Raw genomic sequence first — 15,514 nt, 5'->3', positions numbered from 1 at the left:
ACAGCCTTTATTTCGTTAATACCAAGGAAGATCGAGATGGTATTAAAGCAGAGAATTATAGGCCTATATCACTTTTAAATACTGATTACAAGATATTTACCAAGATATTGGCTAATAGATTAATGCCAGTGATGAATCAAATAATTCATAATGATCAGTCAGGATTTATTAAGGGTAGGCAGATGAGATATAATGTGAGGCAAATCGTAAATTTACTTGAATATTTGGAACGAAACAACCAAGTATCAGCGGCATTCCTTTTTGGATGCTGAAAAGCTTTTGATAGATTGGATTGGCAGTTTTGTTTAAAGTAATAGAAAAATGCAATTTGGGGATTATTTTATTCGTGCAATTAAAGCAATATATCAGAAGCAAACAGCAGAAATAATAGTAAATGGTGGGCTAACAGAAACTTTTAAAATTGAGAAAGGGACGAGACAGGGATGTCCTTGTCCCCCTACTTTTTATTTTAACTTTAGAAATTCTTCTGAATAACATACGTGGTTCCGATCGAATAAAGGGAATTAGAGTTAAACATCAAGATTATAGATTAAGAGCTTTTGCAGATGACCTGGTTGTTACTGTATCTCAACCAATATACTCAGTAACTGGTTTAAAAGATATAATTGGTCAGTATGGTAAAGTATCTGGATTTAAGGTGAATCAGCAAAAGACAAAGATGATAACTAAAAATATGAATATACAACAAAAAGAAGAGTTAGAAAGAACTTCAGGTTTTGAAATCATTAAAAGGGTTAAATATTTAGGAATATATATTACAGCTTCAAATGTTAAATTATACAAAAATAATTATGAGGTATTGTGGCAGAAGGTATGGAAAGAAATGGAGAGTTGGAAGAAGTTACAACTATCTTTGCTGGGAAGAATAGCGGCTATAAAAATGAATGTTTTGCCCAGGTTTTTGTTTTTGTTTCAAATGATACCGGTGTTTAAGAATGATATTAAATTACAGGAATGGCAAAAGGATTAGTAAATTTGTATGGATGGGCAAAAACCAAGAATAAAATTAAAAGTAATGCAGGATATAAGGGAAAGGGGGTCTTAAAATGCCTAATTTAAAATTGTATTATGAAGCAGTTGTTTTATCATTAATTACTGATTGGATTAATTTAACTGAGGAAAGAGTTCTGAATATAGAAGGTTATGGTTTGTTATATGGGTGGCATGCCTATTTATTATATGATAAGAAAGTTGATAAAATATTTAAAAATAATATAATTAGAAATGCATTATTGAGGGTTTGGAGGAAATATCAATACAAATTAGATGGAAAGATTCCAATATGGGCAAACCCGAGACACATGATAGAAAATATAAATATATATCAAAAGATGGAGGTAGTTACTTATAAAGAACTTCTTTGTATGGAAAAGGGGGAGTTACAATTAAAATCTAGAGAAAAGATGGGGAATAACTAAAAATATGAATATACAACAAAAGAAGAGTTAGAAAGAACTTCAGGTTTTGAAATCATTAAAAAGGTTAAATATTTAGGAATATATATTACAGCTTCAAATGTTAAATTATACAAAAATAATTATGAGGTATTGTGGCAGAAGGTATGGAAAGAAATGGAGAGTTGGAAGAAGTTACAACTATCTTTGCTGGGAAGAATAGCGGCTATAAAAATGAATGTTTTGCCCAGGTTTTTGTTTTTGTTTCAAATGATACCGGTGTTTAAGAATGATATTAAATTACAGGAATGGCAAAAGAAGATTAGTAAATTTGTATGGATGGGCAAAAAACCAAGAATAAAATTAAAAGTAATGCAGGATATAAGGGAAAGGGGGGGTCTTAAAATGCCTAATTTAAAATTGTATTATGAAGCAGTTGTTTTATCATTAATTACTGATTGGATTAATTTAACTGAGGAAAGAGTTCTGAATATAGAAGGTTATGGTTTGTTATATGGGTGGCATGCCTATTTATTATATGATAAGAAAGTTGATAAAATATTTAAAAATAATATAATTAGAAATGCATTATTGAGGGTTTGGAGGAAATATCAATACAAATTAGATGGAAAGATTCCAATATGGGCAAACCCGAGACACATGATAGAAAATATAAATATATATCAAAAGATGGAGGTAGTTACTTATAAAGAACTTCTTTGTATGGAAAAGGGGGAGTTACAATTAAAATCTAGAGAAAAGATGGGGGAAGAAGGGAAAAATTATACATGGTTCCAATATGGACAACTACAAGCTAGATGGAAATTAGATCAAAAAATAGGTGTTAAGCAATTGAGGATAATTTGTTAAAACAAATGAGAGATCAAGGTCAACAGCATATTAAGAGGTTGTATAATGTATTAGTAGAAATAGATTCAGAGACTGATTTGGTTAAGGATTGTATGATTAAGTGGGCACAAAATTTTCAGCAACCAATAATGTTGGAAACTTGGGAAAGAATTTGGGTGAGGAATGTTAAATTTACACAAGCGCAAAATATGAGAGAAAATTTTATAAGATGTTTTATAGATGGCATTTAGACCCCCAAAAATTGTCATGTATGTATCCTAATGTACAGGCTAAATGCTGGAGATGTGATTGTGAAGATGCTACTTATTATCATATATGGTGGACTTGCAAAAAAGTTAAAGCATTTTGGATTAAAGTATGGTGGATCATGCAGAATATTTTGAAAAAGAAGATTAAGTTTACCCCGCAGTTCTTTTTACTAGGAATAATTATGGATTGTACAGCTATAGAGACTAAATTGATTCTGAACTTAATAACAGCCGCAAGACTTTTGATTGCTCAATATTGGAAGAAAGAAGAATTACCTACAATTGAAGAATGGAATCAAACCTGGCAGAAATGGCAAAAATCTCTGCTTACTTGAAAGACTATACACAAGAAAAATATATTTTAGAATGGAAAATGTGGATTGATTATATTCAAAATAAGTATCAGATAAAAAAATATCAAATAGCATATGAGTAAATTTAGGAAATAATTTGTATTAGATATATTTTTGAAGGAGAGGGGAATTGAGAGTGTGAATAAGCGTGGAGAGACTAGAGATTATAATTTAGGAATTATTTTAGATTATGATTGTTAGTTTTGATACCCTGCATTTTGTTCTGGGAAGTCGGGGTGGGGGGTGGGGGGTAAAGGGGAAGGGAATTGGGGGGTTGAGGTTAGTGATGGAGTGATGGTTAATGTACAGGGATTATTGAAGATGTATAAATATAATTAATGTAGGGTCGGGTCTGACCAGTTGCCATTTTAGAACGGTGGGGAGGGAAAAAAGAGAGAGTAGGAGGTAGGAAAGAGGAGAAGAGGAAGGAAGAGGGGTAGAAGAGGGAGAAGAGTGTAGGGTGGAGGGAGGAGAGGAGGTAGATAAGAGAAGGAGAGGAAGGTTTGGAAAGTAAAAGAAGGTAGAAGAGGGAAGAAGGTTAAAAAGGGGGGTGGTGACTGGGCAGGCCCGACTAATTGTATATAACTGTACATTGGATGAATTATTTGATAAGATTGTAAAAATAAAACTTTTTTATAAAAAAAAAAAAAAAAAAGAAACATTATCAAGTGACAAATAATACAGAATTTTGGAGGTCCTTCTCTAGGTATATTCATGAAGTCTAGCTCTCAGCTCTTAAGGAGAGTGCCTTTTTAGCATGGCATGATTACTTTCTTCTTACTGGGATCAACCTGAGTCCAACTATAGGCTTATTATCAATTTTGTTTAAGTATTTTAACATAGGTTAATTAGTTTAAACCACAGGTGTCAAACTCAATCACATCATGTGATATATCGTGATGTATAGCAACTTTTTCCTTTTGCGGAGCTGGGATGGGCGTGGCCTGTGCACGACTCATCCGGCCTGCGGGCCGCCAGTTTGACAGGCCTGGTTTAAGCAGTTATAAATTATACTTAAACATGCCCTTTCCTTAATGACTTGTAGTTTAGTTTTTTATTGATACTGTAAAACAGGAGTCCCCAGTCCCCAGGCCGTGGACTGGTATCAGTCCATGATCTGTTAGGAACTGGGCCACACAGCTGGAGATCAGTGGCGGGTGAGTGAGTGAAACCAAAACTATCCCACCCTGTCCGTAGAAAACTTGTCTTCCACAAAACCAATCCCTGATACCAAAAAGGCTGGGGACTGCTGATCTAAAACATTCAAAGAATATGTTTAATCTTTGAAAGTTATCACGTTGTTAGCAAGACAGTGAACTATTTTGCAATTTGTGCTAAGCATTGAGTTTTTTTATAGTTTACTGAATAAACTAGAATTGACTGGGTTTCTACAAATTTACCACCATGGGTTACTCAGAAGGCGAATTGGACAGTTACATGCACTGTATCTGAGGAAAGAAGTGAAATAATTTGCCCTTTTTAAAAAAAAAAAAAAAAGAAACATTATCAAGTGACAAATAATACAGAATTTTGGAGGTCCTTCTCTAGGTATATTCATGAAGTCTAGCTCTCAGCTCTTAAGGAGAGTGCCTTTTTAGCATGGCATGATTACTTTCTTCTTACTGGGATCAACCTGAGTCCAACTATAGGCTTATTATCAATTTTGTTTAAGTATTTTAACATAGGTTAATTAGTTTAAACCACAGGTGTCAAACTCAATCACATCATGTGATATATCGTGATGTATAGCAACTTTTTCCTTTTGCGGAGCTGGGATGGGCGTGGCCTGTGCACGACTCATCCGGCCTGCGGGCCGCCAGTTTGACAGGCCTGGTTTAAGCAGTTATAAATTATACTTAAACATGCCCTTTCCTTAATGACTTGTAGTTTAGTTTTTTATTGATACTGTAAAACAGGAGTCCCCAGTCCCCAGGCCGTGGACTGGTATCAGTCCATGATCTGTTAGGAACTGGGCCACACAGCTGGAGATCAGTGGCGGGTGAGTGAGTGAAACCAAAACTATCCCACCCTGTCCGTAGAAAACTTGTCTTCCACAAAACCAATCCCTGATACCAAAAAGGCTGGGGACTGCTGATCTAAAACATTCAAAGAATATGTTTAATCTTTGAAAGTTATCACGTTGTTAGCAAGACAGTGAACTATTTTGCAATTTGTGCTAAGCATTGAGTTTTTTTATAGTTTACTGAATAAACTAGAATTGACTGGGTTTCTACAAATTTACCACCATGGGTTACTCAGAAGGCGAATTGGACAGTTACATGCACTGTATCTGAGGAAAGAAGTGAAATAATTTGCCCTTTTTTTAAAAACACAAAGATACCTTGAACAGTTTTTCCCAAGTAATCTCCATGCCTTTCTTTATTGATGACATGCTGGTAGATCTTTCCAGTGGTGATGTTATTATCTTTGTAAAGGCTAATATCTAGGAATCTTTCATAGTTTCCCAAGTCTAGATCAACTTCTCCACCATCATTTAGTACAAAAACTTCACCTGAACAAAACAAAGCAGTGATTTTGAAACATACGAAATATTGACAAAATATGCTATATTGCATTTTTACTAAAATACAATAGACATTGTACTAAATAATATCCTTAGTAGTAGGAATAGAAAATTAAGGAATTTCTAGGGTAATTTTTGCTTATAAACCTGAAGTCAGAGTCCAGTAGATTTACTATTTACATGTATAATCATAAATACACACACAGAGTGCATATCTACGGTACATATACAGTAATATATGTCATGTAGTGCAATCCTAAGCATATTTAGTCAAAGGTAAATGTTGCTTAATTAAATGAACACACTTTTAATAAAAATGCTTATGACTGAAATCTAAATATCTGTGGAGATTCTCAGTGTTCCAGGTCATGGTTGTCCCAAAGGTGCTTTTTCAAGAGGCAACTGGACTTTTTGTTTTTTGTTTGAAGACATTTCACTTCTCATCCAAGAAGCTTCTTCAGCTTTGACTGGACCGTGGGGAATAGAAGGATTTATACTCCTTTGCATTCTTTTAGCGAGTTGTTAAGGTCACCTGGAGGTTTATCTCTGTCATCAGGGTCACCTGAGTGGTGCAAATGGGTGTGGAGCCTTCTTGGAACTATTGAAAGGACTGTGTTGTAGATTGGAGATAGATGATGTCATATCCCTCCCTCTCTGTTGAGAGAGGGCTATTCAATATTGACATAGATGGTCTCTTTGACCCCTCTTTCAAATCAGCGGTCCTCTCTGTCCAAAATGTGGACTTTACTGTCTTCAAAAGAGTGGCCTGTGTCTTTTAAATGCAGACTTAAAATATTTAATTATCTAAATTCACCTATTTTTCCTATAAGAATCAAGTTATATATTGGACTGGAAAATTATTTTTTCTGAATTAACAAAGAAATTATAAGATTTGATTTTACATTATTACAAATAGTTACATTTTTATACTGCATCTTTTATAGGCATATAGATATGTTTTACATCTCTACAATAAATTGTAATTTGTATTTCAATACCAGAAGGTTGAAATCAGAGAGATTGCACCTTGTGAAATAAATCTAGCTTGGCATAGTGGTTAAAGGGACCAGGCTAGAATCTGAAGACTGTGAGTTCTAGCCCCACTTTAGGCATGAATGAAGCTGGGTGACCTTGGGCTAGTTACCCTCTCTCAGCCCTGAGAAGAAGGAAATGGGAAACCATTTCCAAAGATGTTGCCAAGAAAACTCCTACAATACAAAGATTGCTAAGGAACTGAAAAGTGGGTAGAAAAGCGCAATAAATATGGTAAAGAGGTGGCAGAAATCCAAACTTAAAATAAGAAGTGATTTTCTGACCACAAGACCAGGGGTGAAATCAACTTACCTTCCTTATTGGTTCGGAAGTGCACATGCCGCCCATGCTTGCTTGCTTTACTCGTGCATGTCATATGTGCGCGCAGACCTGCGCATGTGCAGAAGGTAAAAAACACATTACTTCCTGGTTAAAACCAGAAAGTAATGACACCCAGGTGGGTGAGCGGAACTTTGCTCTGCCATTGCTAACGGATCACCAAACCAGTGGCCATGATTGCTACCGATTGCGTGATCCGGTCCGAACCAGGAGCATTTCACCCCTGCACAAGACCTATTAAATAGTTGAAAAGCCTGTCTTTTAGAGGTTAGGTACTGCATCACTAGAAATTTTCAAACCAAGTTAGACATCCATTTGTTTGAGATATTGCAGGATTCCTTCTATGGCAGAAAGAGCTCTGGAGATCTTCATAGTACTAAATATTAAGTTGCATAGAAAAATCTAATGTTCATTATCACATAAAACAGTCATATAAGATGCATGAGACTGAAGTTTAGAATTATAATTTGCATTGCCTGTACTACCTTTCTGACTGTCAATGGCTTCTTGCATTTTTTCAGTTATGTATTTGGGAGGAAGAGGAGCTACTACTATTTTATTATTAATAACATTAAACTAAAAAAGCTTTGCATCAGGACTCAGTATTACAAGACATTATCAGCACCATATCTCTTACAATAGCAATAGCATTTAGACTTATATACTGCTTTACAGTGCTTTACAACCCTTTCTACGTGGTTTACAGAGTCATCATATTGCCCCCAACCATTTGGGTCCTCATTTTACCAACCTCGGAAGGATGGAAGGATGAGTCAACCTTGAGCCTGGTGAGATTTGAACTGCCAAATTGCAGGCAGCCAGCAGTCAGCAGAAGTAGCCTGCAGTACTGCACTCTAACCACTACACCACCATGGCTCATCAACAACCTAATCTACAAATTAATATTAATCTATAAATAAATATCTACAAACTAATATTAATCTATAAATAAAAATGTATGCCAAATCCTTTGAGATGGTCAAAACTTCATGGGATCTATGGAAAATCAAACAGCTTTTGATTTTTTAGGGCATTTATTATTATTTTGTGGGGACACATATTGTACAAACTTGTGATTATGATTACCACCTGAACTTCCTACTGCACATGACTATGGCAGGCAGATGTTTTCAAATACTGTTCAAAATAAAGGCCTTAAAATGCCATTCATCACCATCAGATTTTATTCTGTACAGGCAGTAGAATAAGCTATAACAAGGCTGAAATAAATGAAATTTATATTTAAATATTTGTGCATAAAACTGCAATGGAATTAATAAAATATATGTTCTGGAATTCCATTTTGTAAAAAAATTTGTCACAAATACCATGTTCATATGGTGAGAACGTTCCAGCATCTATGTTAATGTAGGGGTCTATTTTGATTGCAGTTACTCGGAGGCCACATGATTTCAGGATGGTACCTATGCTGCTTGCAATAATTCCTTTGCCAATACCCGAAATGACACCACCAGTTACCAGGATGTATTTCATGGGGAAATTATGGATATGCTGTATCACCTGAGCTGGAATCCTAAAAATGAAAAGGTTAGACATAGATATGTTCATTCATGCAGGAAGTAACTATCATAGCATATAATAACCATTTAGCACAGTATGACTAAAACGAAGAATTAATTTGCAAAATTAAATAATGACAAGTACTTTTATTTATAATATAATGTAGTTATATATATTTACCATCAAAATAAACTGTAAATGACAGACAACTAAAATAGCAATAGCAATAGCATTTAGACTTATATACTGCTTCACAGTGCTTTACAGCCTCTCTAAGCGGTTTACAGAGTCAGCATATTGCCCCCAACAATCTGGGTCCTCATTTTACCCACTTTGGAAGGATGGAAGGCTGAGTCAACCTAGAGCCTGGTGAGATTCGATCTGTCAAACTGCTGGCAGTCGGCAGTCGGCAGTCAGCAGAAGTAGCCTGCACTGCTGCATTCTAACCACTGCACCACCACAACTAAAGGTTTACCAGTTTAACAAATAGTAGAATATTTAAAAAGAAGATGCAGAGATATAAGATACATGCCACTTCAAACAAATGTGTTTTTAATTCATGGAACTGACTAGAAGAGATCTAGAAATACATATGTAAGAATGTCAGTGAAAATGTGTGAATGGAAAGTGCTGTTGCAATTCCTATTAGAAAAGAAAAATGCAATGTTAGGGATCCTGAGAAAGAAGACATTAAAACAGCCAGTGTTTTTTTACAAAAACAAATGGTATACTTTGAATTGAAATTGCGTTGTGTAGAGACTAAACTGATTTTAAATTTAATAACAGTGGCAAGATTATTGATAGGACAGTATTGGAAGAAAAAAGAAGTACCAACAATAGAAGAATGATATTGAAAGTTGCTAATTTGGCTGAGATGGCAAAAATCTCAGCCTTTTTGAAAGAAAATACGCAGGAAAGATACTTAAATGAATGGAAAAAATGGATTGACTATATCCAAAACAGATATCAGACTAAGACTTATCAGACTGCCTTTGAATGATTAGGATGTATTATTTCTGATTGTTTTGGGGGAGGTTAGAAACTGATGAGAACTGTAGGAGTATAATTGAGTTAGAAGGGAAATTTTTTTAGCATATATTTGTTTTATCTTTAACTATACCTTGTGTTTGTTCTGGGAAGTTGGGGGGGAGGGGGGAGGGGGGGTTGTGAAGGGAGGGGGGAGGGGGGAAAGGGGGGGGGAAGCTTTGTAAAACTTTTTCAATAAAAAAAGAAAGAAAGAAATTGTGTTGTGTAATTTCAGGTCGATTTAGTTTTCTTGGCAAAAATATAAAAGAGGTTTACCACTGCTTTCATCTACAGCAGGGGTAGTCAACCTTTTTATACCTACCGTCTACTTTTGTATCTCTGTTAGTAATAAAATTTTCTAACCGCCCACCAGTGGTGGGATTCTGCCGGTTCTAGGTGGTTTGGCCGAACCATTTCTTAAATTGCCGGTTCGCCCCGCCCCTTGCCCTTCCCTTCCCCACCATTACTTACCAGTGTCAGGTGGGCAGGGAGGTGCATGGATCTGGTGGGCAGCGGCCACAAGCTGCTGCCCACCCGATCCATGCACTTCACTGCCCACCCAATCCAAGCGCCACGTGGCCGCCGACCGAAGCCTGCCTGCATCCAAGCCTCTTGCTAGTCAGCCGATTCAAGCTCCTGGTGCTTTAATCGCTGGCGAGAGAGACGCTTGGATGCAGGCAGGTTTTGCCGCGTGGCGCTTGGATCGGGTGGGTAGCGAGGTGCATGGATCGGGTGGGCAGCAGCTTGTGGCCGCTGCCCACCCAATCCATGCACCTCACTGCCCACCCGATCCAAACACCACGCGGCCGCTGACAGAAGCCTGCTTGCATCCAAGCATTTCTCTAGCCAGCGATTAAAGCGCAGCCAGCTAGGAGCTTGGATCGGGTGGGCAGCGAAGAGTGTGTCAATCGCCTCGGCCTGCTGCCCACCCAGCAGGACTGTCCTGTGGCCGCCTTCCACCCACGCAGCGCCAGCCTACCCTACCCCATCTGAAGAAAGAGTGATGGAAAGAAAGAGGGGGGCAGAAAATGATGAAGGAGAGAAAGAGAGATGAAAGATAAAAGGGAGAGAAAGATGAAGAAGAGAAAGGGGGGGAGAAAGATGGAGAGAAAGAGAAGGAGGGAGAAAGAGAGATTAAGGAGAGAAAGATGAAGAGAAAGAGAGATGAAGAAGAGAAAAGGGGGGAAAAGATGGAGAGAAAGAGATGAAGAAGAGAAAAGGGGGGAGAAAGATGAAGGAGAGAAAGAGAGGGAGGGAGAAGGAGAGATTAAGGAGAGAAAGATTGAGAGAAAGAGGGGGGAGAAAGATGAAGGAGAGAAAGGGGAGAGAAAGATGGAGAGAAAGGGAGGAAGGGAGAAGGAGAGATTAAGGAGAGAAAGATGGAGAGAAAGAGAGATGGAGGATAGAAGGGGAGAAAGATGAAGAAGAGAAAAGGGGGGAGAAAGATGGAGAGAAAGAGAGGGAGGGAGAAAGAGAGATTAAGGAGAGAAAGATTGAGAGAAAGGGGAGAGAAAGATGAAGGAGAGAAAGAGAGGGAGGGAGAAAGAGATTAAGGAGAGAAAGAGAGAAAGGGGGAGAAAAAGATGGAGAGAAGGAAAAAGAGGGAGAATGGATTTGTTCTGGTAATTGGTTTAACAAGCATGGCACTGAAAAAGTGACTTATGACCATTTTTTCACACTTAAGAACATTGCAGCAAACAGTCATTAGGGCAAAGAAGCTATGTCACATGACCACCTGGACATGCCCACCCGATCACAAGAAGCACTGCAGTTGTGACATGAGTGACATGGTTATTAAAAATGCTGCAACAGGCATAAATGATGACCGGTCATAAGAGTGAGGACTGGTCAAAAGTGCGAGAACCTGTCAGAAATCACTTTTTTCAGTCCTCTGGGTACCCAGACGGCTGAAAAAAGTGATTTCTGACAGGTTCTCGCACTTTTGACCAGTCCTCACACTTATGACCGGTCATCATTTATGCCTGTTGCAGCATTTTGTGCGTAGGGACTACTCAGAGGGCTGAAAAAGTTATTTTTGACCTGTCCTCACACTTTTGAGCGGTCCTCACACCTACAACTGTCCTCACATTTTACATTTTGTGCCCTATCTTGTAACCGTGGTGAAGAGAAGCAGTTGTGAAATGAGTGACATGGCTGTTAAAAATGCTGCAATGGGCATAAATGTGAGGATGGTCATAAGTGTGAGGACTGGTCAGAAATGACTTTTTTTAGCCCTGAGTAGTTTCTATGCCCATAGCCATGGCCACCCGGTCACATGAGCAGCTAGCCATGCCTACCCAGTCACATGACCACCAAGCCACACCCCAAAATAAGCCACGCCCATAGAACCGGTTGTTAAAAAATTTGAATCCCACCACTGCCGCCCACCGGTTCTACAGTAATACGCCATATATCATCGCCTGTGCATGCCTCTCGCGCATCGTGGATTGGGTTTGGGGAGCTGGCTACCAGCTCTGCTTGTCTGTTACAGCTGGGTGGTGTGGGGGAAGATGCGCGAGCTATTCTGGGACGAGGCGCTTTTGTTTGCGGTCGCACTGTAGCGCCATTTAGTTTCACTTATGTAATGTGAACTAAACTTATGCGCAGGTGATACAATAGTATATTTTCATAAATTTAAATTGTCACGGGGAATTTTATGAAAACCTAATGAAAATGTTTTTAAATAATGCTATGAAAATTTTTTAAAAAGTCAATTAAATTAAAAGGAAAATGCTTCAGTATCAGACAAAACCCCTACCGCCCACCATGAAAGCTGGAACGCCCACTAATGGGCGGTAGGGACCAGGTTGACTACCACTGATCTACAGCAATGTTTCTAAACATTGGCAATTTTGAGATTGTGGGCTTCAACTCCCAGAATTCCCCAATCAGCAAGGAGTTTATTTATTTATTTATTTATTTATTTAATCAAATTTTTATACCGCCCTATCTCCCAAAGGACTCAGGGCGGTTTACAGCCAGATAAAAATACAGAAATCATACACAATAAAAACTAATTAAAAAACTTATTTAAATAGGCCAAAATTTAAAATTACAATTAAAATGATAAAAACCCCATTACCTAAAATTAATAATTAACCTCAGTTAAAATTAAATAAAACTTTTAAAACTTTTAGTCCAGTCCCGCTTGGATAAATAAATGCGTTTTCAGCTCACGGCGAAACGTCCGAAGATCAGGCGCTTGGCGTAAACCAGGGGGAAGTTCGTTCCAAAATGTAGGAGCTCCCACAGAGAAGGCCCTGCCCCTGGGGGCCGCCAGCCGACATTGTTTGGTGGACGGCACCCTGAGAAGACCCTCTCTGTGTGAGCGTACGGGTCGGTGAGAGGCATGAGGTAACAGCAGGCGGTCCCGTAAGTACCCGGGCCCTAAGCCATGGAGCGCTTTAAAGGTGGTAACCAAAATCTTAAAGCGCACCCTAAAGACCACAGGAAGCCAGTGCAGACTGCATAGTAGTGGTGTTACATGGGAGCAACGAGTGGCTCCCATTACTACCCGCGCAGCTGCATTCTGGACTAGCTGCAGCCTCCGGGTGCACTTCAAGGGCAGCCCCACGTAGAGAGCATTGCAATAGTCCAAACGAGATGTAACCAGAGCGTGAGTGACTGTGCATAAGGCATCCTGGTCAAGGAAGGGGCGCAACTGGCGGACCAAGAATACTTGGTAAAAGGCCCTCCTGGAGACGGCCACCAGATGATCATCGAACGACAGCCGCCCATCCAGGAGGACACCCAAGTTGCGCACCCTTTCCATTGGGGCCAATAACTCGCCCCCAACAGTCAGCCTCGGTTGCAGCTGACTGTACCGGGGTACCGGCATCCACAGCCACTCCGTCTTGGAGGGGTTGAGCTTGAGTCTGTTTCTCCCCATCCAGACCCGTACGGCTTCCAAGCACCGGGACAGAACTTCGACAGCTTCATTGGGGTGGTCCGGGGTGGAGAAGTACAGCTGAGTGTCATCAGCGTACAGATGGTAACTCACCCCGAAACCATTGATGACCTCACCCAGCGGCTTCATATAGATGTTGAACAGGAGAGGCGAGAGAATCGACCCCTGAGGCACCCCACACGTAAAGCGCCTCGCGGACGATCTCTGCCCCCCTGTCAACACTGCTATGCATCGTCGGAGAGATAGGAGGAGAACCACCGATAAACGGTGCCTCCCACTCCCAAACTCTCCAACCGGTGCAGCAAGATACCATGGTCGATGGTATCGAAAGCCGCTGAGAGATCTAATAGGACCAGGGCAGAGGAACAACCCCTATCCCTGGCCCTCCAGAGGTCATCCACCAACGCGACCAAAGCTGTCTCCGTACTATGACCGGGCCGGAAGCCGGACTGGAACGGGTCTAGATAGATAGCTTCATCCAGGTACTGGGGAAGCTGCCATGCAACTACACTCTCTACAACCTTCGCGACAAAGCGAAGATTGGAGACTATTCCCCAAAATAGCTGGGTCCAGGGAAGGCTTCTTGAGGAGGGGTCTCACCACCGCCTCTTTCAAGGCAGCCCCACGTAGAGAGCATTGCAATAGTCCAAACGAGATGTAACCAGAGCGTGAGTGACTGTGCATAAGGCATCCTGGTCAAGGAAGGGGCGCAACTGGCGGACCAAGAATACTTGGTAAAAGGCCCTCCTGGAGACGGCCACCAGATGATCATCGAACGACAGCCGCCCATCCAGGAGGACACCCAAGTTGCGCACCCTTTCCATTGGGGCCAATAACTCGCCCCCAACAGTCAGCCTCGGTTGCAGCTGACTGTACCGGGGTACCGGCATCCACAGCCACTCCGTCTTGGAGGGGTTGAGCTTGAGTCTGTTTCTCCCCATCCAGACCCGTACGGCTTCCAAGCACCGGGACAGAACTTCGACAGCTTCATTGGGGTGGTCCGGGGTGGAGAAGTACAGCTGAGTGTCATCAGCGTACAGATGGTAACTCACCCCGAAACCATTGATGACCTCACCCAGCGGCTTCATATAGATGTTGAACAGGAGAGGCGAGAGAATCGACCCCTGAGGCACCCCACACGTAAAGCGCCTCGCGGACGATCTCTGCCCCCCTGTCAACACTGTCTGCGACCGGTCGGAGAGATAGGAGGAGAACCACCGATAAACGGTGCCTCCCACTCCCAAACTCTCCAACCGGTGAAGCAAGATACCATGGTCGATGGTATCGAAAGCCGCTGAGAGATCTAATAGGACCAGGGCAGAGGAACAACCCCTATCCCTGGCCCTCCAGAGGTCATCCACCAACGCGACCAAAGCTGTCTCCGTACTATGACCGGGCCGGAAGCCGGACTGGAACGGGTCTAGATAGATAGCTTCATCCAGGTACTGGGGAAGCTGCCATGCAACTACACTCTCTACAACCTTCGCGACAAAGCGAAGATTGGAGACTATTCCCCAAAATAGCTGGGTCCAGGGAAGGCTTCTTGAGGAGGGGTCTCACCACCGCCTCTTTCAAGGCAGCGGGGAAAACCCCTTCCACCAATGAAGCATTTATAATTCCCCGGAGCCAGCCTCGTGTCACCTCCTGAGTAGCCAGTACTAACCAGGAGGGACACGGGTCCAGTAAACATGTAGTTGCATATAACCTCCCCAGCAACCTGTCCACATCCTCGAGAGCCACAGAATCAAACTCATCCCAAACCACCTCAACAAGACGCGACTCAGTCATCTCGCCTGGAACATCGCAATTTTGGTCCAGACTATCCCGAAGCTGAACGATTTTATCGTATAGATAACCGTTAAACTCCTCAGCACATCCCTGTAAGGGGTCATCCCGTCCCTCCTGATGAAGGAGGGAACGGGCCACCCGAAACAAGGCGGCCGGGCGGTTATCTGCCAATGCAATGAGGGTGGAAACGTAAGAACATTTCGCCTCCCTCATTGCCACTAGGTAGGTCTTAGTAAAAGACCTCACTAGTGTCCGATCAGCCTCGGAACGGCTAGACCACCAGGTGCTCTCTAGGCGTCTTCTCTGGTGTTTCATCTCCCTCAGCTCCTAGGAAAACCAAGGAGCCAATTGAGATCTACGCCGGGTCAGAGGCCGCAAAGGCACGACACGGTCCAAAGCCCCAGCCGCGGCCCGTTCCCAGGCGGCAACTAGTTCTTCAGTCGTGCCGTGGGCAAGATCCTCGGGAAACGGCCCAAGCTCCGTCCGGAACC

At 41.2% G+C, this 15,514-nt stretch overlaps 1 protein-coding gene across 4 annotated transcripts in view; it reads right to left on the bottom strand.

Moving 5' to 3' along the window:
• The window catches only part of CTPS2 (CTP synthase 2), a 193,691-nt gene that overhangs the window by 128,888 nt on the left and 49,289 nt on the right, over positions 1–15,514 (bottom strand). For all 4 annotated transcript variants that reach the window (XM_058186754.1, XM_058186755.1, XM_058186756.1 and 1 more), the window contains 2 exons: positions 8,110–8,315; positions 5,228–5,398 (listed from right to left, as the gene is read on the bottom strand). In XM_058186754.1, coding sequence (XP_058042737.1) covers positions 5,228–5,398; positions 8,110–8,315 — 377 coding nt within the window. The remainder of the gene's footprint in view (positions 1–5,227; positions 5,399–8,109; positions 8,316–15,514) is intronic.

Source organism: Ahaetulla prasina, chromosome 5 (assembly GCF_028640845.1).
Source record: "Ahaetulla prasina isolate Xishuangbanna chromosome 5, ASM2864084v1, whole genome shotgun sequence".
NCBI lineage: Eukaryota > Metazoa > Chordata > Lepidosauria > Squamata > Colubridae > Ahaetulla > Ahaetulla prasina.
This window is presented reverse-complemented; position numbering and strand designations above follow the sequence as displayed.